The sequence below is a fragment of the Myotis brandtii genome, unplaced genomic scaffold (assembly GCF_000412655.1).
Source record: "Myotis brandtii unplaced genomic scaffold, ASM41265v1 scaffold14, whole genome shotgun sequence".
NCBI lineage: Eukaryota > Metazoa > Chordata > Mammalia > Chiroptera > Vespertilionidae > Myotis > Myotis brandtii.
In genome coordinates, this window is record NW_005354999.1 from 1,095,872 (window position 1) to 1,122,492 (window position 26,621).

Sequence of the window (26,621 nt, forward strand, 5' to 3'; positions counted from 1 at the left end):
AATATGATCCTGTCGTTGCTACAAAAATAAAATTAATTGGGGGAAAAACAAAAGGTTTCCTCAGTCTTATCTTGAACTTTTAGAGCTAATAAATACTATTTGGTGACTTGAAGAGTTCGTGGATAATGCTATCATATAGTCACTATATGTAATACAATGCAAATATAAAGGCAATTAAGATTGTGGCTGAAATTAAAGTTGCTAATCAGCTGGCCTTAATAATGGAAGATTATTGTGGATTATCTAGATAGGCCCAATCTAATCACATAAATCTTAAAAGTAAAGAATTTTCCACACCAATAGTCAGACAGAAATAAGACTCCCACCCCAAAATTTCATTGAAGACAGAAGGAAACCAGAAGCCTAGAAACAGGGATGATGTCTATAAGCTGAGAATAGCTTTCAGTTTATAACCAGCAAGGAAACAGCAACCTCATTCCTATAACTGCAAGGACCTGAACTTTGTCAACAACACAACTGACCTAAGATGTGGATCCTTTCCTAGAGCCTGCAGGAGGGCTCATGTCCTCCAGATGGCTTGCTCTCAGTGCGGGGAAGCCTGTGTTGGACCACTGACCTACAGAACTGAAAAATAATAAATTTGTGCTGCTTTGGCCACTAAACTTGGGGTGATCCATTACATCAGAATTAGGAAACTAATATAGTTTAGTAACTGTATATATTTTATTTTTTTGTGTTTGCCTTAGGGTTTACAGTATACACCATTATCACACTCTACCTGCAAATAACATTATACCACTTCACATATGCTATAAGAAAGTTACCAAAGTATATTTACACTGTCTCACATTTTCTGCTGTTAGTGTTATCCATTTGAATTCTCTATATGTTGTATACCCCACAATACTCCAGTATGATGTTTGCTCTAAACAGCTTACCAGTATTTTAAGTGATTAAAAATGAGACAAAAACATCTTTTAAAGAAAAAAAATTGTTCTCTATGTGTAATACTTGTACCATAAATATACTGTTTTTCCTCACCAAGCAATTCTCCAATTCCCTATGGATAGCAAAGGGGTCTCCTACAATTTAATTCAATCCTTTTAAAATATGTTTTTATTGATTTCTAGACAGAGAAGAAGGGAGAGGGAGAGATAGAAACATTGATGAGAGAGAAACATCATCGATCGGGTGCCTCCTGCACCCCCCCTACTGGGAATCGAGCCTACAACCCAGACATGTGCCCTGACTGGGAATTGAACTAGTGACCTCTTGTTTCATGGATCGACACTCAACCACTGAGTCACACCTGTTGGGCTGACTTAATTCAATTCTGACACTATGTCCTGGAGATTATTGCCAGATTCCACAAGACTGCCCCCCACTTCAGACACTAATCACAAGCAGTGGGTTCCCAGAGCACTCACATTTCCACTGTATTTCCTGTGATATGTGATATCTTCCTCTGGCTGACCACACCTCTTAGTCTCTGGATATCTGGTGAGCCAATTTTACTGCCAGGGCATATGCACTATTCCAAACGGCCCTCTTGGGCAGAATTCACACTGCTTCTCATTCATATGGCTCAAATATTGCCCACAGGAACCATTCTTGTATTTCTTGCCTAGACTTACAATTCCAAAGCAGCAGTAACTTTCCTTTACTTTGAAACCAAACAAGTAAGCAGACCATAGCTACTATTGTCTCTTAGATTTGCCATAACCCACTTGTCTGCGAACACATGTAAAACTCTGAGTGGTCTGTAGAAATCACTCCCTCAATTAGAAATGAGGGAAGGCACACTTATCTCTTCTTAGAGGAGTGGTGAAATCAAAGCAGAGCTTTTCCCAAAGAAACCCTCTTCGTAAATTTGTGGGCATCTTTGCAACCTTCATTCTTTTAGATTCTCCTTTGCCCATATTTTAAGGGCAACTGATCTCCATCTACAAAATTCCTTCACACTAGTACCTAGAACAATGTTTGTTTGAATAACCAGGGGCCAGGAATTTGGAAGGGCCATCTTCAGAATTATGCCCTCCCACTATCTCTAAAAACAAGGTAGTTGAGCAGAAACAGAAAAGTAAAACTATGAGTAATCAGAGAATATGGGGCAGTACATTCCAGGTAAAAGAAATAGCAAGTATAAGGAATCTCAGATTGGTGCAGAAGCTATCAAACACACAGTCTTTATCACTGAAAAATCTCTCCACATTTTCTCATAGGTTATTTGATTGCAGAAAATAAGTTTTTTTTCTCTTCTAGAATTAGGCACACAACTGTTCACTTCCCAATCCTAAGAAATAGAAAGTCTATTTTAACAATTGCATTTGCTTAAATGGCAGATATATTAGCATAACAGATTAAAAATTGATGTAAAAAATAATTGAAATGACTGCAGAAACTGTCAAAATATATTCAAAATGACTGAAGGATTAGCCTTAATTATGAATATTTAATATTTTAAATTTTACTGTAATTCTCCTCTACACTCAAAAAATAAAAATAAAAAGGTACTATAATATTTGGTGAGAAAAAGGTATAAACAGGAATACGTAATGAAAGTAAAGTACTAGGTTCATATGTATTGTAGATTTAAAGACAAATAAGACAAAAATCCTCTCCTTAATTTGTCATTTAAGTAGTTATTTTATATCCGGCTTCCAGTACTGGATGCGTAACATAATACTGGACTGACACTTCTACCCATGAGTTCTTAAGCTCTGCACATAATTAAAACAAAACAAAACAAAAAACACAAAACAAAACAATAAACACAGAAAGAGAAGAGTGAATAAGAAGCAAGCACTTTTCTGATGGAAAGTCCACAGTTTAGGAGGGAAATTATATGGAATGAATTCCCATTTTTCACTGTTTTTTAGCCTGGGGATATAGAGTTGGCATGGCAAAAGACAGTAGGGACTCTGGTAAATAAAGAATGCACACATTATAGCCTGGATACTTAGAAAATTGTGCACAACCACTGAAGCATGAGGGAGAAATCCAGGAAGGAAAGGAGTCCAAAAACCAAATATTGTCTGCTCTAGATTTTGATGACCAATTAACCACCCATGTACCTTGTAGACTCAGATCACCTCCTCAAAATTATAATTCTGAACTGATTAGGACTGGCACCCAAGAAGTATAATTTTCATTTTGAGCCCAACAGAATGAGCATGTGGTACAAAGAAAAGAAAACAACAACAAAAATGCCTCTCCTTGGATTACAGGAACATAACAAAGTATCCCACAATTTAATATCCATAACATCTGGGACACCATCCATCATTAGAAGACATATGAAGCACCAGAAAAATGGGACATATTCATAAGAAACAATCCAAGAGGAACAAATCAGAGATGACCCAGTTGTTGGAAATAGCACGCAGAATTTTAAAACAATTAAAATAGCTATCCTATTGAAGGAAAAGAAAATATGCTTGTAATAATTGCAAAGATAGGAACTCTAAGTAGAGAAATAAAAATTATAAGAAAGAACTAAATGGAAATTGAAGAACAAAATAATAAAGCAGCCCATATATATACAAAGGAAGGACATTCCTAATCAAATTCTTAAGAACTAAAGATAAACACCAAACTTGAAATGAGAAGAAAGAGATGGCACATCAGAATTACACAACGATTCAACTACAGCTTGTCAACTTATCTGAAAATTTAGAGGACAGGAAGAGTTGCATGATAACTTTAAATAATGAAAAAGACAAAAAATATTTCAAAAATCTACATCCAGTCAAAATATTCATCAGGAATGAAGGGCTCCTTGCTTTCACCTAGGAAGTAAAAAGCTAAAACAAGTATTGCTCCACACTAAAAATAAGAAAACTTTGAATAATCTACAAAACCACACCTTTTTTGAACCTGCCAGGAACATTTTGTACAAAATCAATGCAATAACCATAAATATACTTTTTTTTGTCTGAAATAAGACATTATAAGAGAGAAAAATGGGCAAAGCAGTGAAAAAAAAGAAAACAACTATCAAAAAGGTAGATTGCAGTTAAATCATATCAATACTTATATTAAATGTAAATTATCTGAGCATATCAATAAAAATACAAAAAAAGTAAGATGTGGATTTAAAAAGCAAGAGAAAACTATTGTCTTGAGGAAACAGTTTTAAATCAAATGGCATAGTAGGTTGAAATTAATAGATTGGAAAAAATATACCATGCAAATGCTTATGGGAAGAAAGCCAGACTGACTATACTAATAATATATTTAACTTCAAGATTAAAAGGGACATTACATAATGATAAATAGTTCAAAGAGAAGACACAACAACCTGAATTGTATGTATTTAAAATGAAGCTTCAAATTGCATGAGAAGAAAACAACTGATAGAACCAAACACAGATATAGACAAATTCCCAATTACATCTGGAGACTTCAACACTAATCTGTAAACAATCAATAAAAGAAGTAGACAGAAAAACAGCAAGGGTATAGAAGATCCAAAAAACATTGCCAATAAACTTGAAATAATTTACATTTATAAAACACTCCAATAAATAATAACAGAAGAATAATACACTTTCCTTTCAAGTGCATATGAAACCTATTCTGAGGCATAAAGCAGACTTTCACAAATTTGAAAGAAGTGAAATCATACAAGTATGGTATCAGAACATAATAGAATTACAGTAGAAATAAATAACAGAAGGAACCATGGAAAAAAATATGTAGAGAACTTAAACAAAAAATTCAAAGAATAAATGGGGATTAAATAATTCAAAGATGTTATTTAAATTCAGCAAGAAAAACATAATCAGTTGTAATAATCATATCTCATACCAATAAGTGCAAAAATACATACATTAGAATATTATCCAGGTCAATAGTTTTTTGAGAGAGATTTTTCTTAAGGAACACAAACTAAGAACTCTGAGATCAAAACAGAAAGATGTAGTGAGAAAATATTTGGAACACATAAAATATTAAAATAAATGTTTATGTAATATACATATGAGAATGAGGTAAGATTGCAAAACCATATGTCAGGCTGTTAACAATTTTTTGTCTCATGTTATGTAATGATTTTGAGCTATTTTATATCCTTTTTGTTTATTTTTTCCCCATTGTTGAGCTGTCATTTCTTGATTCTTTTAACTCACCTATAATGCTTACCTTCCAGGTTGTTTGTTAAGTTACTCAACAGGCAATGGAGTAAACTTCAATAGAAATAATGCTTACATTATAAATGATTGAATACATATGAAACATATGTCCCAGCCTGTGTTGCTCAGTGGTTGAGCATAGACCTATGAACCAGGAGGTCAGGGTTCAATTCCTGGTCAGGGCACATGCCTGGGTTGCAGTCTTGATCTCTAGTGTGGGGCATACAGGAGGCAGCTGATCAATGATTTTCTCTCATCATTGATGTTTCTATTTCTCTCCCTCTCCCTTCTCTCTGAAATCAGTACAAATATATTTAAAAAAAGAGAAATATATGTCTATATTATAAAAATGTATGTTTTTTTTCTGCACAGATTTTTTAAAAGTACATATTGTTGTCTTTTTTGGATGTAGGAGGTTTCACTTTGACTAGGTTAATGATTCAAATTACTTGTGAAATGTGTGCTGAACACCCTGCATAGTTATATTTTGAAAATAAGAGATTTCTTTTGTTGAAAACAGAATATAATAAAATTGACAATATTTCACATACTCTGTGAAAATCAACCTATTTCTTAATGATTCCCAAATTGACAATGCTAACAGTAATTCCTTCTTTTGGGATAATATAGTTCCTAAAGACTAGAGCAGTGATGGCGAACCTTTTGAGATTGGCATGTCAGCATTTTGAAAAACCCTAACTTAACTCTGGTGCCGTGTCACATATAGAAATTTTTTGATATTTGCAACCATAGTAAGACAAAGACTTATATTTTTGGTATTTATTTTATATATTTAAATGCCATTTAACAAAGAAAAATCAACCAAAAAAATGAGTTCGTGTGTCACCTCTGACACGCGTGTCATAGGTTCGCCATCACTGGACTAGAGGTTCATCAAAAGTTTGGTGTCTAGTGAATTCACTAGCTAATTTCCCAGGACAGAATAATGTAACAAAACAATTGTATTATATTATTCACTTATTATCTTTATTTTATAGTTATAGTTTCAATTTATATAGGATGACATTAATTTAGCTAAATGTGAATATATAACTTTGGAAAAATTTTAATATCCAGATAGTAAGAGAATATCTAAGTAATGCTAAGTGTATAATGAAATGTTATTATAGAGAGTTATTTTGTCTACCTCATAAAAGAAGAAAATGCCAGATGTCTCAATAATTAGAACAACCTAAATAAGCAATGATCTGTATCTTTCTTTTTATTACTTGACATAAGAAAATAAAATGTATCTTCTAATTTTACAAATCTTTGTTTTCAAAAGATGTTGTCCTAGAAGGCTGCTAATTGCATTAAAATGGTTCAATGTCTTTAAGCCATCAGATTCCAAAAGCAATCTTTCTCTCAATGTGAAGACAGCAAGACATAAAGTGAGCAATGTCTTGGAAAGAAATTAGACTGTATTCATTCACCCTGGGGGTGTAATTCTATCATTTTCTCTGACTGGGGAGAGCATTTGGTGTATAGGAAAGCAAAAATAAGACATTATCTTAATCCAAGCAAGACTGTTAATCTGAGAATTTTGCATATGATTGCATGTGATTGTGCTTTTCCATCAGACAAAAAAAAAACACTAATACAATATCTTTTCAAAGGGGAGACACACACTCAACTACGCCATAAAAAAAAAGACACACAAAAAACATATATATAATATTTGGAGACTCAACTACACCATAAAAAAAAGACACACAAAAAACATATATATAATATTTGTTCTTTAACTTTTGGAGATTTAAATAATGAAACAAAATATATCAAGGTATACAGATTATAATGGTACAACATATCCTTATTGTGTTCAATCCCATCACTAATAAAGCAAATGCAAATTAAATTAACAACATATAATAAAATGCTCACAAGAATGGAAAAGTTAAAAAAAATTTTTTTAAATGGCAGTGGTGAAGACTAAAGTTAATTCTCATGCTTATCTGTTAAAACTTTTTGCAAAGCAGTCTGGCAACATTTATTAACATTTATAATTTGAAATTCATGCATATTTTGATCCATTACTTCCATTGTATGGAATCATTCTCATGGAAATAAAAGCATACCAAGTAACTGCAGAATTGATTGTCATGTAGAAAATAATTAAAATAGTAAATAATCATTCCTAGAGAAATAACTGATTGGTTAAATTATGGTATATGCAAACAATGCAGTATTTTCATTTCTTCTTAACTTCATCTATTCATTAATTCTACTCACTTTTATTGAATGAATACTATGTGTCAAACTATTGTATGGTTTAATGATATAGTGGTGAATAAAGACCTCTGCATTGATTAAATTTACAGTAGTCGAGTGTGGAGGGAGGGAAGGAGAAAGAGATGGAGAGGAAGACAGATGGTGTGTGAGAGAGAAAAACAAAATGAACAAGTAGGTTATCACTATGGTAGATAGTGAGAATTGCTACAAAGGAAAAATAAGAATAAAAAGGAGATGTGGAATATAATATTAGAGGGTTGGTTTATACATTAAATATGATTATTTCAGGAGAAGATTCACTCAGAGGGTGTACCCATTTGAGGAGTTGAGTGAGTTCACTATCTTCCACGTATTTGTCTTATGTGTTCTAATGGATAACTTCCTTTTGGAAATTTACTCTTAGTTGGCCTCTGACTTCTTCAAGCAGAGTATAAGGAATCCTGTACTTACTTTTTCTTTTTTTCTCCAAAAATATTCAACTCTCAAGGAGTTTCTTGTAATTAAACCCATTATATTAAGAATGTCTCATTTCTTACAAGAAAAAGCTAGAAACGGAAATAATATTTATGCATGTGTAAAATTAAACAGGCACTGTGCTGAGTGTTTCCACAAGCTCTCATTTTATCTGTCTCCAAGTATGGGAGGGATTATTTTTCTGAATCAAGTTCAAAGGATACATTTGAGAGTAAATATTCAAGTATGCAAATTGGTTGGAGAGATGGAAACATTGATTTTAAAAAAATCAAAATGTAAGGGTCTGGAACAAACTTTTGTCCCATTCCAGATATGTTTGTTTCACAAAAAAAGGGTAAATATACCTTATTAACTAAGATAAGGCATCTCATTTACTTACTCTCAAGGCATCAAAAAAATTAACACCTGCCAAAAATGTAATCAATAATTATGAAGATAAACCTGAGAAACACTCCTATAAGATAGGGAAAATACTACCATTTCTTTCTGAGTGTTGTGGGAAGAAACATATACATAGTCGCTACGCATTTAGAGATAATTATGTCCATTGGTGATAGCATGATTGAACTCTTCCCATTCACAACAGTATGGATGGACATGGAGAGTATTATGCTAAGTGAATAAATATCACATGATCTCACTCATTTGTGGATTATAATGAACAACATAAACTGATGAACAAAGGTAGATCCAGAGACATAGAAGCATGGAACAGACAGTCAAACTTCAGAGGGAAGGCAGGGGAGGGGGTGGGCAAGAGATCAACCAAAGGACTTGTATGCATGCATATAAGCATAATGAATGGACACAGACACTAAGTGGGTGAGGGCATGTGCTGGGGGATGGGGGTGGCCAGGGAGAGTTCAATGGGGGGAAAAGGAGACATATGTAATACTTTAAACAATAAAGAATTTTTTTAAAAAAAGAATTAAATTAGCAATAGAATGAGGATCATTAAGTAAACAGTTGTGGTACATTTGATCAACTACTTGAGGGAAAAATAATAACACTAGACCCCTACCTCACACCGCAAGGTGAGGTAAAGCACAAATAAATGTTTAAAATGAAATTGTAAACAATGTAGAAATTAAAATAGTCCACCAGTGAGGAATACCTTTCTAATAACAAAAACAAAGGGATAGAGCAAAAGAGAAAAAGTGAGCGAGAGAGAGAAAGAAAGAAATGGACAAAGACAACAGTGTGGAGATTTGGGGGGGTGGGGTGGAGAGGTGGGTATAGATGAAAGAGGGTATAAGAGGATGAATAAATGATGATGGAAAAAATAAATTAAATAAAGAAACAAAAAGCAATGATGATGTAAGACAGAACTATTAAATATATAAATACAAAAAGTGGAAATTATAAAAAAATTCCTTGATGAGAAGAAAACAAATGAGGCATTTTAGGAAATGTAGATTATGGATGAGTGTGCCATCTTAGGATTTTTTTTTAGAAGCTGATAGTTGAGAATTGAAAGTGAGAGTGGATGGGCCATGTCACAATAAGCAAAGGAAACATACTTGGGACTTCCTTTGTTGCTACAAGATGCTGCTCATGATTTTTGCCTACTTCCTCTTGTCCTATTTTAGGTCAAATGAGAGCTCCCTAAAATTAAGCATGTTTTAATTTATTTCTTTTACAAGCATTAAATATGTAATAAATATTTTTTTGAAATAAAATCATATTAACAGGATTGATTTTTTTTGGAAAAATGCAAAGTTCATAAGATTATTCATAACAAGCTCCCTATTTCAATTTGCATTTCTGATGTCCAAGGAATTAAAACAAAAACTTCTGGGGGGGATTACATAGATCAGGGTGGGGAACATCCAGCTCACAGGCCATATAAGGCCCCCGAAATCATTTGGCCTGGCCCTGCCAAGGCATTATGGGTGAGTTAATTAAATTTTGACCAAATATAGCGTGTTAATTTTGAAGTTGATAATTTTGTGTGGATCAAGAATGATGTTATAAATATCCAAAAGGCCCTTGGCAGAAAAAAGTTTCCCCACCCCTGAATAGATAATGAAAGAATCATATCAGATTCATATAACTCTTGTTAATAAATTTAATTTTGAGTGTGTCATTGAAAACACCCTTTTAGTCTACTGTCATAGTTGGGTCAAAGTAGAAATGTCTGCAAAGCAATCATGAAAAGGCCTATCTTTGGAATGAGGAGCACTAATTGTGCTCTCTAAAAATCTGTGTTCCAAAATTCTTACCTTTTCCCCCCCTATGTTATTCTACTCTTTACCACTTCTATGAAAACACTGAAAAAATATTCCTACACCTTCAATTCAATATAAAGACTAACTGCTGTCTCTGAGGGATATTCCTTTTTCTACCAATCAGAGGTTTCACAAATGGTTTATTTCCTTGCAAAATACTGTAGGTGTGCTTGGAAGTAAATACAATGCTGATTTTTGTTCAGCATCTAAGTGAAGGATAAACTTTGAAGTAGGTGTTTTGTTTGATCTAAGTGATTTGTTGGAAATAAAATCCCACATCAAAGACAATAGCATATTTCAAAGATAGAAATCTTACTGCTTCTCTCAGGCCTCAGTAATGCTTTTGTCTTCTTGTTTTGGCTTCCACTTTCATGAAGGGCCTTGAACCAGTCCCGCAACCTGTTTGCCACTTCCCTGAACTCCAGGTCACTACATGCTAAAAACAAAGAGGAATAATAACAAAAATCATGAATAATAACTTAGCAGAAGGTCAATGCTAATTCTCAAACTATTCCAGCAACTGAAATGTAACAACAGCTAAATGAAAAAAAAAAGTAATACAATGACTTAATTGTGTTTCAGCTTTCCAAACACTAAAAATAAATGTGTTCCAAACACAATGAGATTAAGTATAACATTTTATTTAATAAAGAAATATTACGAGTAGAATCGTACTTCCACTTTTCTCTAGAATATAACAGCAACTGAAAGTTCTCATTTTTAACATCACATAAATTGGTCAAATATGTATGTTCTGAACACTTTTGTCATAGTAAGGTGGTAATCATCTGGCCAAATACGGAGTTGAAAATCCAAACTGAATACTTACACATTTATTATTGGCTATACAATACCCAAACAAAAAGCAAAGTTTTATCCAATAAAAAAATCTGTTAAAAATGATAAAAAGTTGGTTGATCAATTTAGCACAGTTTTGTTTAACAGTGATAGTAAATTTTAATGCTATAGTGCTTATCATGTATATCTAATAATATCTGTGACTTCATATGATTTTTTTGAGTACAATAAATTTATATTTAAGAAAAATAGCATTTAAAAAATTTACTCTAATATGAAACATTATATACCTTTATGGTGTGCCACATACACCATACCTTCAATTTCTATGTAAGATGATGCAGGTATTGTACTGGAATATTTTAGGAATTAAGAATCCTGTGATAATACCAATAATAATAATACTAATAGCTAACACTACAAACTATCAAAAATACTTTATATACAGTAACATGTTTAATCCTTATAAAAACTTTATAAAATCTATGCTAATATTGCTGACATTTAAGTGTTAGAAAAATTATGCATTGGGAGGTCAGACAGGCAAGTGTCAGATCCAAGTTCTGTATCCAAAAGATAGAATACAAGGTCTTTTAAATATATATATATATTGAGTTCAGAAAGGAAGGGAGAGGGAGAGATAGAGATAGAAACATCAATGATAAGAGAGAATTATTGATTGGCTGCCTCCTGCACTCCCCACACTGGGGACCCAGGCATGTGCCCTGACCTAGAATCACCATGACCTCCTGGTTCATTGGTTGACACTCAACCACTAAGGCATGCTAGCCGGGCACAAGTCTTAATCTTTATAGCAAACTACCTCAGTAGTAGCATGATCCAAATTAGATCAAACAAGACACTGTTTCACTCAAACCTTACCAATTTTCATTTCAGTAAGTTATGACTGTCGTCATGTGACATGGTCATCTCTGCAGAGATGTATGTGAGCAAAACAGATTTTTAAAAGAAAATACACAAAGCCTATGTCAACATATCTTCTTTAAAGGAGCATATATCTTCAAGTTTATTTTTTTAAATTTATCTTTATTGTTGAAAGTATTACAGATGTTCCCTTTCCCTCTCCCCATTGACCTCTTCCACCACGCTCCCACCCCACCCTAGGCCTTCACTGCACTACTGTCTGTGTCCATGGGTTATGCATATATGTATATGAATTCTTCAGTTAATCTCTTCCTGCCTCTCCTTCCCTCTGAGATTTTTTGTCAGTCTGTTCAAGTCCATTTTTAATGTCAATTAAAAACAGATCACACAGATCTCATGGAAAAATAAGCTAATATGCTACCACATATTCCTCAGCATTAACAGGGGCCCATGATGGAGGTTACCCCATAAGACTCGTCTTCCCCCCCCCTTTTTTTTTTAGACAGAGGCTACACTGCTGTTATGCATTATTATATGTCATGAGTCAAATGTCCTTATCACACAACAAAATACCTAAGGTAAACAATATTGGAATATAACATTATTTATAGAATGACATTCCTACTTCACTTTTGATCAAATCCTTCATTACAGACATGTTCGGATTGCAATATGACCAGTCAAACTTCACTCTTGTGAGTGTCTGACAGTCACCTGTGGTTTACTACAGTTCTTTTCTAGAATAAGTCAAAATGTCCAATCTGCATATTTTCTAACAGTTCCCCTAAAAATAATTCATTGTATTTATACAGCATGAAATGCTTTTAATGAGGTTTCACATTTGATTTTAATATAAAGTCCGGAAGATTAGGTAAATGATTATTATTTTTTATAGCTATGGAAACTAGGACACTGAATATAAATGACTGCCCTAAATTTATAGCCAGTAGTGAACTAGAACAGTACTTGGTACTCATTGATCTAATTGTATTTGTAGCCAGAAATAAATAACAGAATAATAAATCATAATAACAAAATAAATATGATTTTAAATTAAATTAGAATAAAAGAAAAGCAAGGTTTTAAAACAATCATCTTTATTGTTTGAAAGTATTACATATGTCCCCTTTTTCCCCCACTGACCTCTTCTAGTCTTCTCCCACCTCTCGCACCAGAACTTAACCACACCATTGTCTGTGTACATGTGTTGAAAAGCAAGGTTTTAATGCAAGGTTCTCCAACTGTGTCAAATTATTAACTAGAGCATGGTATTAGGTAAAGCAAATGAATGAAAAGGGAAGAGGTCCTGGAAATTTAAAAAGTTACATATACATTTATATTTGTGTACCCACACACCTACTCACATATTTGAAAAGACAAAACATGCAATAGAATCAGTGGGGATAAAGCCAGAAAACAATCTAGACTATAAAACAAAAACAATAGAGGGAAACTAAAGCAAAAAACATAAAGAAAAGGAGACATGGAGGTCCAGAATAACAAGTCTACTATCTGCCTTATGGAAGTTATTAAGACAAAGAATAATTTGAAATGGATAAAATTATTTTAAAAATAAAGAAAATAATTCCTATAGCAGCAGAAGGACAAGTTTTCAGAGAAAAAGGAACCACCGAGATCTTTTCTGACTGAATTAAATGTAGATCTATATACACCGACACCAAATAACTTTCAATATTTAGAATATAAAACATAAAAATAAAATGACAAGAGCTTGCAGGAAAAAAATAAACATAAATAATCAGACTGAAAAACAAACAAAAATTCACTACCAAACACAAAGAGTCAGCTTTATCTCCCAATAATTATTAGCAACACTGGGTTACAGAAAAATATAAAGCAGGCCTTCAACATTTTAATAAAAATAGATTTTAGTCCTGGCCAATGTGGTTCAGTTGGTTGAGTGTTGTCCCATGCACCTAGAGGTCACAGGTTCAATTCCAGTCAGGGCACATGCCCAGGTTGTGGGTTCGATCCCTAGTAGGGGGCATGCAGGAGGCAGCCGATTGATGTTTCTGTCATTGATGCTTTTCTCTCTCCCTCTCCCTTCCTCTTTCTCTAAAATAAATAAAAACATATTAAAAATAAATATATTTTAATCTAGTACCTAACATCTATTCAATTAGCAGTCAAATAGGGCAGAATAAAGGCATGTTTAGGTTTGCCTCCATGAAGATGGGTTGCAGCAAAATAATATAGGAAATTAAAAAAAATACAAGGACATGAAATTTACAAAAGAGAGACCCCACTCAAAAACCGAGAAGCACAGTATTCAGACTAGCAGTGTAGTGCATTTCAAGATGAAACAAGCTCACGGTCAGCTCAGTCACAGACAAATCTGGTGGGTGGTGGCCAGAGTGTGATTTGATAGAATAGTTTCTGGTTGACAACTTGTAAAAACTTACCATAGTCATAATATGGGGATATGAAATGGTAGATGCATTTAAAACTGAGGCTAGTAATACTGTCCATTAAGAAAGAAAAAATATGCATTTTTACAGATATAACTGCAGCACAAATTCTCACTTTTTAGTGAACAGTATTCACATTGTCATACTGTAAATTTTTTTATGTGCAAATTGACTTACCATATAAAGAATTCACAGACGATTTAAAAATGATTATAGAATAAAATGTAAGTGTGTTATCAGTTTTGGCAATGAACAGTCCAACTATAGCCACTAGGAACACGAAGGCGGGAGGAAGCACATGTGGAGTGAAACATGGCCACACTAACGTCCTCATCTGACACAATGAGGAGGCGAGCGATGTCTGTGGAACTGGAAACAGATGGTTAAGTGCTTCTGTTTTTGTTTTTGCTAATGATTTTGCTTTCTAAATTGTAACCAATAAACAGCTAAGAATAGCCATGTAATTATACTGAAAAGTGGGAGAGAAGTGAAATATGTTCTCATTTATCAAAGCAGAAAATGTAAAGGTAATGTTTGAAGTTGATAAATGGCTGTTTCACAAATGAGCTCATCACCAGATGGGGAGAAGCAGTAGGCTTAAAAACCATCAGCTCTCTGACCCAGGGGTGGAAATGAGGAGAAGTGGGGCGGGAGGCTGATTGTCGGTCTTGATTATACTCTTTCATACCTTTTGGCTTTTCACCTCAGTCCTGAAAATTTGTTTGAGAGAGACACTTCCCTCCCTGCACTGCCTCTCCTTCATGGAAACTGCAGGGCAATACTAAATGCACATTGTGTGGACAGGAGGTGAAGGAGGACAATTAGAATTTATTGATCATAGTCATTAACTCAAACATGGAGGTATTAGCTTCCTTTATAACACCAATTAGTTTAAAGAATTTGTTGCCTCATTTCATACCATAGCTATTCCATGGCAAATCTGGTACTCTTAATTCAGAAAAATCTCTGTTATGCTACACTAGCATCTTTTCCTATCAATAAAATATATATCAGTGGCAGGGCTACACAAGAGTACTGTGCAATTGCATATTAGCATAACCAATGGACACAGACACTGGGGTGGTGGGGCTTGTCCTGAGAGGTGGGAGTGGTGGTGGGGGGCATCAATTGGGGGAAAAGGAGACATATGTAATACATTAAACAATGAAAAATAAGAGTACTGTGCACTCAGATTCTAGGTTCTTATTACTCAAAGAGGATCACAAGTAGTGAGAATTGATGGAGTGATTTAGGGAACATTTCAGTGCCTACCAGAAGCCCAAGACATTTTATTTGGAATCTCCTACCTGTAGCATACATAAATAATATGTTAGGTAGCAAATTTTTGAAAATATTTATATAATATGTCCAAGTGAATTTTCTTTTGAAAACAAGTCATTTAACCTAAATTTGGCAATGATTTATCTGGAAGCATTGGGCAAAGTAGGGATTTTTGCCAAATTAGAAACTTTAAATCACACACTTCCTGAAATTTAATGAAATGTTATAAATGCAAAATTAAAAAAAAATTAAAGAAGACATATTTCATAACTTAAACATTTACTTTTGATTATTTTTCTTTTATTTTTGTATTTTGGGGACAATAAATATTTCTCAAGTCTCAAACACTTTCATAGACTAACATTTTACCAAAAAAAAATGTTAAAATGTTCCTGATATACTGTAACAAACTTAAATGTAATTATTAAGATTATCATTTATTAAAGAAAGAATACTGATGCCTACCACTGTGAGTTGTTCATTGAAACAACTCAGACCTAATTTCAAATTTGTGGGCAGAGAGGATGCTCTGGGAAGGCTCCACTGGTGGGTGGTGGAGTCCACCTGGTAACTGTGCAGTAACTTTAAAGAATGTTATCAATTCTGTTTGAATACATAGTAGGTCTATCAAAATGACTACTATGTCTACTGGGCTTGATTCATAAGGTTTTATACAATATTTTTCAAATCACCCTTCATTCTTGCACAACATTAGAAAATAATTATATGAGGTACTCAAAGGTATTTGGTGTTTGTTCCTCATGAGCTTTTGGTAAAAGAAAGAATTTCATAAGTGTTTGTTTTCTACAAAGTGAAGAAATAAAACATCACCACATCTCACTGCTGAAAAATAAAAATATTTGTCACCACCCTTTGCAACAATGTAAGGGACAAAGATTCTGGTTGCCTGCTTCATGGGATTAGGTTGATGTGTGAATGTGGTACAATGAAAAGCCTATAGTAAACAATTAGTCTAAACGTAAAAGGGCTTGAGTTTGCCTTGATGTCAATAATTTCTTGTAAGACCAAGTCTATTACAAAAAGAAAAGTCCAAGCAACGTGTCACTCAACATCAACTACTATACTCTCACATCGATGCTTCTCTCTGTGTGTCTCTCCCCCTCCCTTCCACTCTCTCTAAAAATCAATGGAAAAATATCCTAGTGAGGATTAAAAACAACAACAAAAAAGTAGTCTTTTCTATGCCTTGCCTGAATTACATATTTATTTAAGACAATCTAACTAACAATGCATACAGCATGTGTAGTCAACAGAATAACCACCATCAGGCAATGAAAGAAAGAAGGATGCCTGAACACCCCCCTACCCCTACTGGAATATGATCATGAAGCTTCAACATAAATGACAGTTTCTACATTCTGTTCAATTCTGAATTAGGTTTTTAACATGGAACTTAGGAAGTTTTCCCAAATCAGAATGTAAAAATATTTCCATCATTGCCTGGAAGGAGACAATACATACACCAAACGAAAAGAACATATAAATTAGAGAAAGTACAAATCAGAGAAAATGAGAACATTTGGTGGCTTATACTTTTAAATAAGTGGTGCTGGCCATTTTGCAGTTTTTTTCAGCAAGTGGTTGTTTTTTTTTCTGTAAGAATCAGTAGTTCAAGACTTTCTGAGAAAATCGTAAGCCGAGACTGAAGATGTTAGAGAAAAATAGATGGGACAAGCATAGCATGGTTTTGACCTTTTGGAAAAAGGAAGATGCCTGATCAAAGAAGGTTCTAGAAGCTTCATCTGGTAAATGAAGAGGGACTAAAATTTTTAGAGCAAACATGTGTGTAAAATCAAATGTACACACACACACACACACACACACACAATTTCCTAATTACAGAGTGGAATGTAGTACACAATCAGGTACAAAGGGTACAGAATCAGGTAAGTCACCCTCCAGATTCTCTGACAAATTCACACACGAGTACAGGTGCATACATCATAAGAGAATGATTCCTTACCAAGGGTTAGTTCAGTCTGAGCGTGCTGTGCATTGAAGTCATATGGAAATGCTAACTGATTAATTATGGAAGGGAAACCATGGGCCCTCAGCATTGCTATATTTCATACAATTTTACTAAACCATGAGCTACAATTTCTATAGCTACTAAAACACACTGATGTTCACAAGTGTATGTGAAACTTTTTGATTTATAAATGATTTGCTTTGAAGGACCGGTCTCAGGACGGAGCTGCTTTACTCTGAGAGGTATTTTGTTCAGACATTAAAGGGCAGGTGTTGAATAGGTGAGTCTCCAAGCAGGCGCCTGGACAGCAGCCATACATGATTCATTATCTGCCTTCAGTCAGTGACATTTGGGGTTATAAAAACGTCTCTCTGAAAAGCAGGAGCAACTAGAAACAGGATGAAATGACTCAGTAGCATTCTAGGCAAACATCTTAAAGATGACAAACTTTGTGGAAATATTTAATGTCCTACAAAATATAGATAAATCCACTTCTGTCATTAGGCAAGGGGGAGAATAAATATCAGGCAGTGTCAACACTTCTGTTTGTTTTTTATTTATTTACTAGAGGCCTGGTGCACAGATTCCACCTGGCCTGCACCCTCTCCCAATCCGGGACCCCTTGGGGGATGTCGGACTGCTGGTTTTGGCCTGATCTCCGCAGGCCAGGCCGAGGGACCACACCGGTGTATGGATTCGTGCACTGGGCCTCTAGTATGCATATAAGATCTTTGGTTAATCTCTTCCCACCCTCCCCTTCCCCTCCTCCACTCTGAGATTCATCAGTCTGTTCCATGGTTCCATACCTATGTGTTGGGTAGTGTAAATAATGCTGCAATGAACATAGGGGTGCATATATCCTTTCAAATTAGTATTTTGGGTTTCTTAAGATATATTCCAAGAAATGAAAGTGCTGGGCCATAAGACAGTGCTATTTTTAGGTTTTTAAAGTAACTCCACACTGCTTTCCACAGTGGCAGCACCAATCTGCATTCCCACAAACAGTACACAAGGGTTCCCTTTTCTCCATATCCTCGTCAACATGTTTGTTGATTTATGTATGATTAACATTCTGACAGATGTGAGGTGATATCTCATTGTGATTATAATTTGCATTTCTTTAATGATTTGTGACATTGAACATTTTTTCATATGTCTACTGTCCATCTTTATGTCCTCTTTGGAGAAATGTCTATTTAGGTCCTTTTCCATTTTTAAAGTGGATTATTATCTTGTTTTTTAGTGTTGTTTCATGAGTTCTTTATAAACTTTGGATATTAACCCCTTATCAGATGTGTCCCTGAATGTGTTCTCCCATTTAGCAGGATGTTTTTTCATTTTGTTGATGGTTTTCTTAGCTGTACAAAACCATTTTAGTTTTATGTAGTCCCATTTGTTTATTTTTTCTTTTATTTCCCTTCCCAAGGAGACATAAAAAAATTGCTACAAGAAATGTTCCTGATTTTATGCCTATGTATTCTAGGATTGCTATGGTTTTGAATCTAACAGTTAAGTCTTTAATCCATTTTGAGTTTATTCTTGTATGGTAGAAGAAGGTGATCTAGTTTCATTTTTTTTTGCATGTACATGTCCAATTTTCCCAGCACCATTTATTGAATGGACTATCTTTACCCCATTGTATCTTTTTACCTACTTTGTCAAATATTAATTGATAATATAGGTGTGGGTTTATTTCTGGGCTCTCTATTCTGTTCCATCTCTGATTTTGTGCAATTTACTACCTTCTAGCTGTGCCCTCATTTGGTCGTCCCTTGGTCATTATAGATTGTATTCCAATCTTCTCTCCATAAAAAGATATCAGTCATACAGGAATAGAGCCCAACAATATGATGTTATTTTGCCTTAATTACCACTTTAGAGGCCCTGTTTCCAAATATAGTCACATTCTGAGGTACTTCTATACTCATGAATTTTGAGTGGCACAATTCAGACTATAATAGAAGGCATGCATTGTGCTGATAGCACGTTATTAGTGTCCCTGAATGTAATTCAAATCACCTGAAATTCACACTGTGCATGTTAAAAAGCTAAAGCTTCTCAGATATGTTTTCAGCTGTTTTTAAAAATCTTCATATATTTCTGCATTTCAAACATTTAATATCCTTGACAATTGTCACTCCTAACTGTATATTGAAGAAAGGGGTAAAAAATAAATATACACATTTCATTTGTTTCCAAATTGGTTTCTAGTCACTGACAGCATGGATTGAACAGTCAATGCAACCACAGCATTTTCAAAACATGCCTCACAGATCACAATTCTGTGAAGAATTACATTTTGTGTTAAGGGTTTCACAGCCAAGAGTTTAACAAACACAGAACTTAAAATTTTTTTGAAGAGATTTCATTTCTGCATAATTTATCGAGAATTTTAACATGCTTTAAACCAATTTACATCTCCAAAATGATAAAATATATAACATTATCAAAACTGTATTTATTTATGTATGTATGTATGTATGTATGTATTTTTGTTTTCATAGAATCATATATTTTTCTGAGCAATAATGTTCTTTAGGGATACATATATTTTACAAAACAGAAAAAGACCTATATATCTCATATGTTTATCATGAATGTCTAATCTTCTGCACAGCACAATTATCTATACTAATAAAAGGGTAATATGCTAATTAGACCAGGTTGACCGGACATCTTCTGGTTGTCCGGTCCTCCTTCCAAACAAAGCCATGGTGATGTGGGCCAAGGCAGAGGGGTTTAGGGGCAATCAGGCAGGCATGGGAGCAGTTAGAGGTGATCAGGCTGGCAGGGGAGGGCAGTTAGGAGTAATCAGGCCGGTAGGGGAGGACAGTTAGGGGTGATCAGGCCAGCAGGGGAGCAGTGAGGGGGAGATCAGGCCGGCAGGAAGAGGCAGTTAGGGGTGATCTGGCAGGCAGGAGAGCAGTTAGGGGCATCAGGCCGGCAGGCAGAGGCAGTTAGGGGTGATCAAGTAGGCAGGCAGGTGAGTGGTTAGAAGCCAGCGGTCCTGGATTGTGAGAGGAATGTCTGATTGCTGGCAGTCGGACATCCCCCGAGCAGTCCTGGATTGGAGAGGTGTTCTGGATTGCAGGCCAGGCTGAGGAAACCCACCCATGCACGAATTTTGTGCAACAGGCCTCTAGTATTGATAATAAACAGAACTTCAAAAATTATTTGTGGATGGATGGATAGTTAGGTAAATTAAAAAAAAGTGTAAATCTTTTTAATTTATTATTTTCTTTGAGAGTCTTTTGTAGGTCTGGTAAATTTTGGATAACCAGAAAATGTATTTGATAATCTGTATATTTTAGCATTATATTCTAGTTGGTTTCCTTTGCTAATGGATGATAATTTTATGGTCACATATATATCTACAAACAGTAAAAATAATAAATGATAAATGAGGTAAAGTAATGCAGATCCATTCAGATTTTACTCCATCTTACAGACTGGCAGATTAATCTTCAATGGCAAAAGGCAGACATTAAAGGTTGTAGAAGGCTAGACAGTAATAAAAAATGCATATTTAATCAGATGAATTCCATTCAGGAACCTGCCAAGAACTGCTTTTACTCTTGCATAATATTAATAGAAGGCATACTTGCTATTACAATCAGTTCTAGTAGCCATTAAGAGAATTACTGTGGGGTAAAAAAGAAGTCATATGTGAAAATGTTAGTACATTTGGCAATCATCTGATATAATAAAACCTGACTGGCATTTGCAAGAGCAACATATTTAAGTTTGAAACAAGTGGAAGCATTTTTAAGTACATAATATATTACAAGTTCGTGTTTCTAAAAGCCCTCTACAATAAATACTATTTAAAAAGTGTAACAAAATTTTTCCACATATAGTAAAAAATATAACCCAATGCTACATTAAAATATAATTGCTGTTTGTGGAAACACAATAAAATGTTAATGAATTTATACTCCTTACACTAAATTCTAAAGTAATTGAGAGTTGTAAAAAAGCAGCATTATTTAAAGTATAACGTTAATTAAAAAAAAGTTAAATTATTGTTAACCTATAGGTATACTTTTTCTTAATTACTACTTTACTAATATTTAAATATTATGTACACAAGCATTATAGAAACAAATAAATGCATGCCACATTTTAGTTTGGATCCACAAATTATAAAATGTCCTTATTTTAGTGTCTTAAAATACTTCACGAGGCTCCAGCTTTTGCTATGACTAATAAAGTCTTTCGACTATCAGCAAGACTTAATACTACACAGTTTATAGGTTTTTTTGTGCAGTTTGTCATAAGTGAATAATTTTGTTCATTTCTTTAGACATTTACCTTTAATTTAGAGGATTTGTCACCAGATGGAGGATGTTGCTTTTATTTTGCATGTAAATGAGCTGAGTTACACAATGGTGAAGTTAAAAGGTTATTTACATGACTTTCATGAAAATATTTCTTAAAAAATAAATTTTATTTAAAAAAATCTTAACCCAGCCAGAGTGACTTAGTGGTTGAGTGTTGACCTATGAGCCGAGAGGTCACAGTTGGATTCCCAGTCAGGGCCCATGCCTGGGTTGCAGGCTCGATCCACAATGAGGGACATACAAGAGGCAGTCAATCAACAATTCTCTCTAATCAGTGAAGTTTCTATCTCTCTTTCCCTCTCTGTTCCTCTCTGAAATCAATAAGAAAATATTTTTAAAAATGTTAAACACTAGTGTCCCTCAATGTATCAAATATATGAATATATCAATATAAAAAATTTAGTAAATTTTAGCATATGTAATTTTTGGATTTTTATTGTTTCTTATAATTGACTAGGGGCCTAGTGCATGAATTCATGCACCTTGAAAGGAACTGTGGGCCTCGAGGCTGCCTTGGGCACAGGGGTGGGTATTGGCTCATACTCTGCACACCTGCCCAGCCCCCAGTCCTCAGTCTGCAGGCAGCCCCCTCCAGCCACTGCCACTCCCACATGCTGATGGTGCTGGCTCCGCTCGCACCCACTGACAAGCATGGAGTGATTGGGGCTGGCGCCAGCAATGGGTGCGAGCGTGGCCGGCACCATCAGTGGGTGTGAGCGGTGACTGCTGCCCTGATTGCCCCTCAGGAGCAGGGGGAGGTGGAGAAGCCCTCAAGGGCAATTGGGGCAGCAGCCGCCACTTACACTGCTGACAGCACCCAGTGATCAGGACCAGTGCCGGCAGCAGGTGCAAGCAGGGCCAGCACCAGCAGCGGGTGCGAGCGCCAGGCAGTACTGCAGTGCGCGAGAGCAAAGAATATTCAGCAACCACCAGAGGCTCGCCCCAATGACAGTGACCAGCGCCCCGCCTTGGTTTGACACCCCTGCTCACCTGCTCCACCATCCCACCGCGCCCTCCATGTTCCACGCACGCCCCCTGGTGGTCATTACACGTCATAGTGACCAGTTGTTTGGTTGTTCGGTTGTTCTGCCATTCGGTCTATTTGAATATTAGCCATTTATTATATAGGATTTGTCTTAAAGTATACATTACTATGACTGAGGTTCACATATTTGTAATAGTAACTTAAGGAAAATTTAGTAGTAATATCTATGTCAGATAAAAATAAATAAATGAGAATCCGCAAACAAAGACTGTGTGTCACACCAAGCATCTGTATTTCATTGTGGAGTGTTTCACATCATAAGCAACTTATAGTAAGGTGATCTTAATGGCCTGGGGAATGGAAGCTAGTCACAAAACTCTCAAGGCGCACTGCATCACTGGCTATCGGGCTAAGTGACTATGCCTAACCACTTAAAGAAAACCATCTCTGATGGATTCTTGAGTTAAGATGCATCATGCTCTCTCATCTTTATTACTTGAGCTTCTTGCATCTTTCAGGTACAGAGAAACTATAGCAGAAGTAATGTCTGGTGTTATGATGTAAACATTTTTACTTTAAATGTAGAAAAAGATTCCAACTTAATGATCTTAAAGTTTTTTGGTAATATATTCTATTTTTAGAAATAGTGTTCTTATTTACATGCATTTCTATATGTATGAGTTCAATTAAAATATTCAAAATATATCAATAGTATATTGAAATGAATTTTTTAATCCTCATCTGAGAATATGTTTTTATTGTGTGTGTGTGTATTGTTTTTGTTTTTTTAGAGAGAGAGGGAGAGAGAGAGAAGGAAACATCATTGTGAGAGAGAAACATCCATCAGTTACCTCCTGTCTGTGCCTAGACTGGAGATTAAGCCCGCAATCTTTTGGTGTACAGGATAACACTCCAACCAACCAACCCATGGAATCAGGGTTGAAATGAATTTTCTAAATTTTGAGGTATGATCCCATTGGACCATAATTCTTCACTGGGATGAATGAAATTTATTTAAAAATTGTAGAGTCTTTACATTTTTAAAAATTCATACATACATATATATGAACATTCAAGTACATGTAGTGTCATGGTATTATATATTTTTAATTTCATTATTTACATGCTTTCATTAAAGTATTACTGGTTTGGAGAAATGTGGGAGTGGAGTAGCATATACTTTAAAATTAATAAATAAAAGAGCATTTTGGCGTCCTCTTTCTTTAATGAAACATAATGAATTTTCTTCTAATCATTCCATTTCATGAGAAAATTAATATAAATACTATAGTTATCTGACCAGGGAAACACAGCTGCTTATTCTCACTGCTTCAGATTAATGTTCCATACACACATTCTGTCCATGTTTAATTTATCATAAACCTTCAACTGATTTAAATTAAATTACATTTTCATAAAGTAAATCTGATTGTAATGTTTCATCACAACTTGTAAAAACCACTAATAGTCTCCAGGACAAAGACTAAATGGCTGTATAGATAAGATATACATGTATATTCAGAGAAGGTTTAGAAAGTATCTGCAAAAAGGTCATACATGAAATATCATAGTCTTACCCTGAAATTCTAATTTGGAGATGGAAATGGAATAGCTAATAAATGGAAAACAATGAAAAGGGAGGTACTGGAGAATGTGTATGAAATGACATCAATACTTGGCTTACTTCAAATTTAAGAACAATAACTCTGAAAATAAGATTACATAGCAATTAGATGCTTATTCACAAATATTCATTTTTCAAGATAATAATTTATTCCAATAAGGAATTAGTATCAACAGAGAATATAACCAAAATATGATAAGGAAAAATTAGAGTAATATGTGGTATTATATGGATTATATTTTATATACCAGATGACTCCAAAAATGTATATACACTTTAACAGATGGTAGCGCAATTTCAAAATGAAATGTATTTTAATAAACTCTGCCTTTATAATTATTCAAAGTATGTGTATACATTTTTGGGACACCCTATATTATATTATATATAATTAGCATATTATGAAATATAATTTTAATATATATCAACTAGAGGCCTCATGCATGGATTCGTGTACTGGTGGAGTCCCTTGGTCTGGCCTGTGGGGATCACGCCGAAACTGGCAGTCCAACATCCCCTGAGGGGGTCCCAATTGCGAGAGGGTGCAGGCCAGGCTGAGGGACCCCACAGGTGCACGATTGGGCCGGGGAGGGGCCATGGGAGGGCTCCAGGATGTGTCTGGCCCATCTCGCCCAGTCCCGATCAGCCAGATCTCAGCAGCAAGCTAACCTACTAGTCAGAGCATCTGCCCCTTGGTGGTCAGTATGTGTCATAGCGACCAGTTGAATGGCTGGACACTTAGCATATTAGGCTTTTATATTTTGAGGAAAATAAGAAAATGTTTATATATCTATATTTTGATTGCACATAAACTTATTGATACAAAAATGGTTGTTAGGAAATATATGTAAAAACTTTGCATTATAAAATCTTCACGAATAATTATTTTTCTCTCAGAACTGCTAAGATACAGCTAAGGCTGGGGGCTCACTTCCTGTATTTGGTAATTTGTTGTTATAATGTCAGACTATCGATAAACAGATAATGTGCCTAATCAGGAAAAACTAATCAGGGGAAAATAACCTATGACCACAGAGCTGTTTAATCACAAAAAGCAAATAAAAATTTAATGTATTATGATACTGAGTGTAGAGCATATATTAACTTTATATATTAGTAAGGAGAAACTGGGCACTTGATATGGTTACAAAATTCTGAAGATTACCCTAACTGGTTTGGCTCAGTGGATAGAGCGTCGGCCTGTGGACTGAAGGGTCCCAGGTTCGATTCTGGTCAAGGGCATATACCTTGGTTGCGGGCACATCCCCAGTGGGTGGTGTGCAGGAGGCAGCTGATCGATGTTTCTCTCTCATCGATGTTTCTAACTCTCTATCCCTCTCCCTTCCTCTCTGTAAAAAAATCAATAAAATATATTAAAATAAATTCTGAAGATATTATCTGGTCTTCCACAAAACACTTACAGTTATAAAATATGATATAATAAATGGATATGCACATTTTTGAGTTCCTAACCCAAGTTAACTTTTAATAGGCCTTTAATATTATTTATTTCAACTAATCAACCATGAAAGTCATTATCCTCATTTTAAGGTTGGGGAAACTGAGGCTGAGAGTACTTACACAGTTTACCCAAATCCACACAGTTAAATTCCATAACTATGTATCCAATTCAGTTATCTTTCAACTCATGTTCTTCTTACTATTGTGCTGCAGCATCCTTATGACTATAAAAAGTTATTAAATCTGGCATAATCTGGTAGGAACTATTTAATAATTCCTCCAGTAAGAGAAAGTAATTATCTAGGAAATAAGTTTAAATAATTTCTGATTTAACTGCAGTGCTTATTGTCCTTTCCTCTGATTTTTAGAAATGAAAATAACTCATTTCAAATCTCTTCTAGCTTTAAAATATGGATGGTCTTTGTTCAGAGATGCGATTCCAACTGTGCATGTGTATGCAATTCTTAATGTGTTTTTCCTCGAGGCTGTCTCAAATTTCTTTACATATCCTGGGTATCTGGTGCTATAAACTTCATTATTCATTCTGTTAATTCATGCCAAAATGATTCTTATGTGTGTGTATATTTTGGCCCTGCAGATTTTTAATTAATTTCTTTGCCATCAAGTAGCATTTCAAAAAAGCATCCTGTATGCTTTGTAAGGCTGCAATTTTCCCGTCTGCCAAATGTGTTATTTTCTCCCCTTCTCTCTCTGAGAGGGCAGACTTCCTCTGGAGCCACATAATATCATCGTGTTGATTGGAAAGGAAATTACATACAAATCAAATACTTTATGTTAAGA

General features: G+C 34.8%; 1 protein-coding gene across 1 annotated transcript in view; it reads right to left on the reverse strand.

The window, feature by feature from the left end:
* Window positions 1–26,621, reverse strand: part of SPOCK3 (sparc/osteonectin, cwcv and kazal-like domains proteoglycan (testican) 3) — a 197,202-nt gene that overhangs the window by 17,833 nt on the left and 152,748 nt on the right. Inside the window, exon 6 of the mRNA XM_005860775.2 lies at window positions 10,344–10,463. Within this exon, the coding sequence (XP_005860837.1) occupies window positions 10,344–10,463 (120 nt within the window). The remainder of the gene's footprint in view (window positions 1–10,343; window positions 10,464–26,621) is intronic.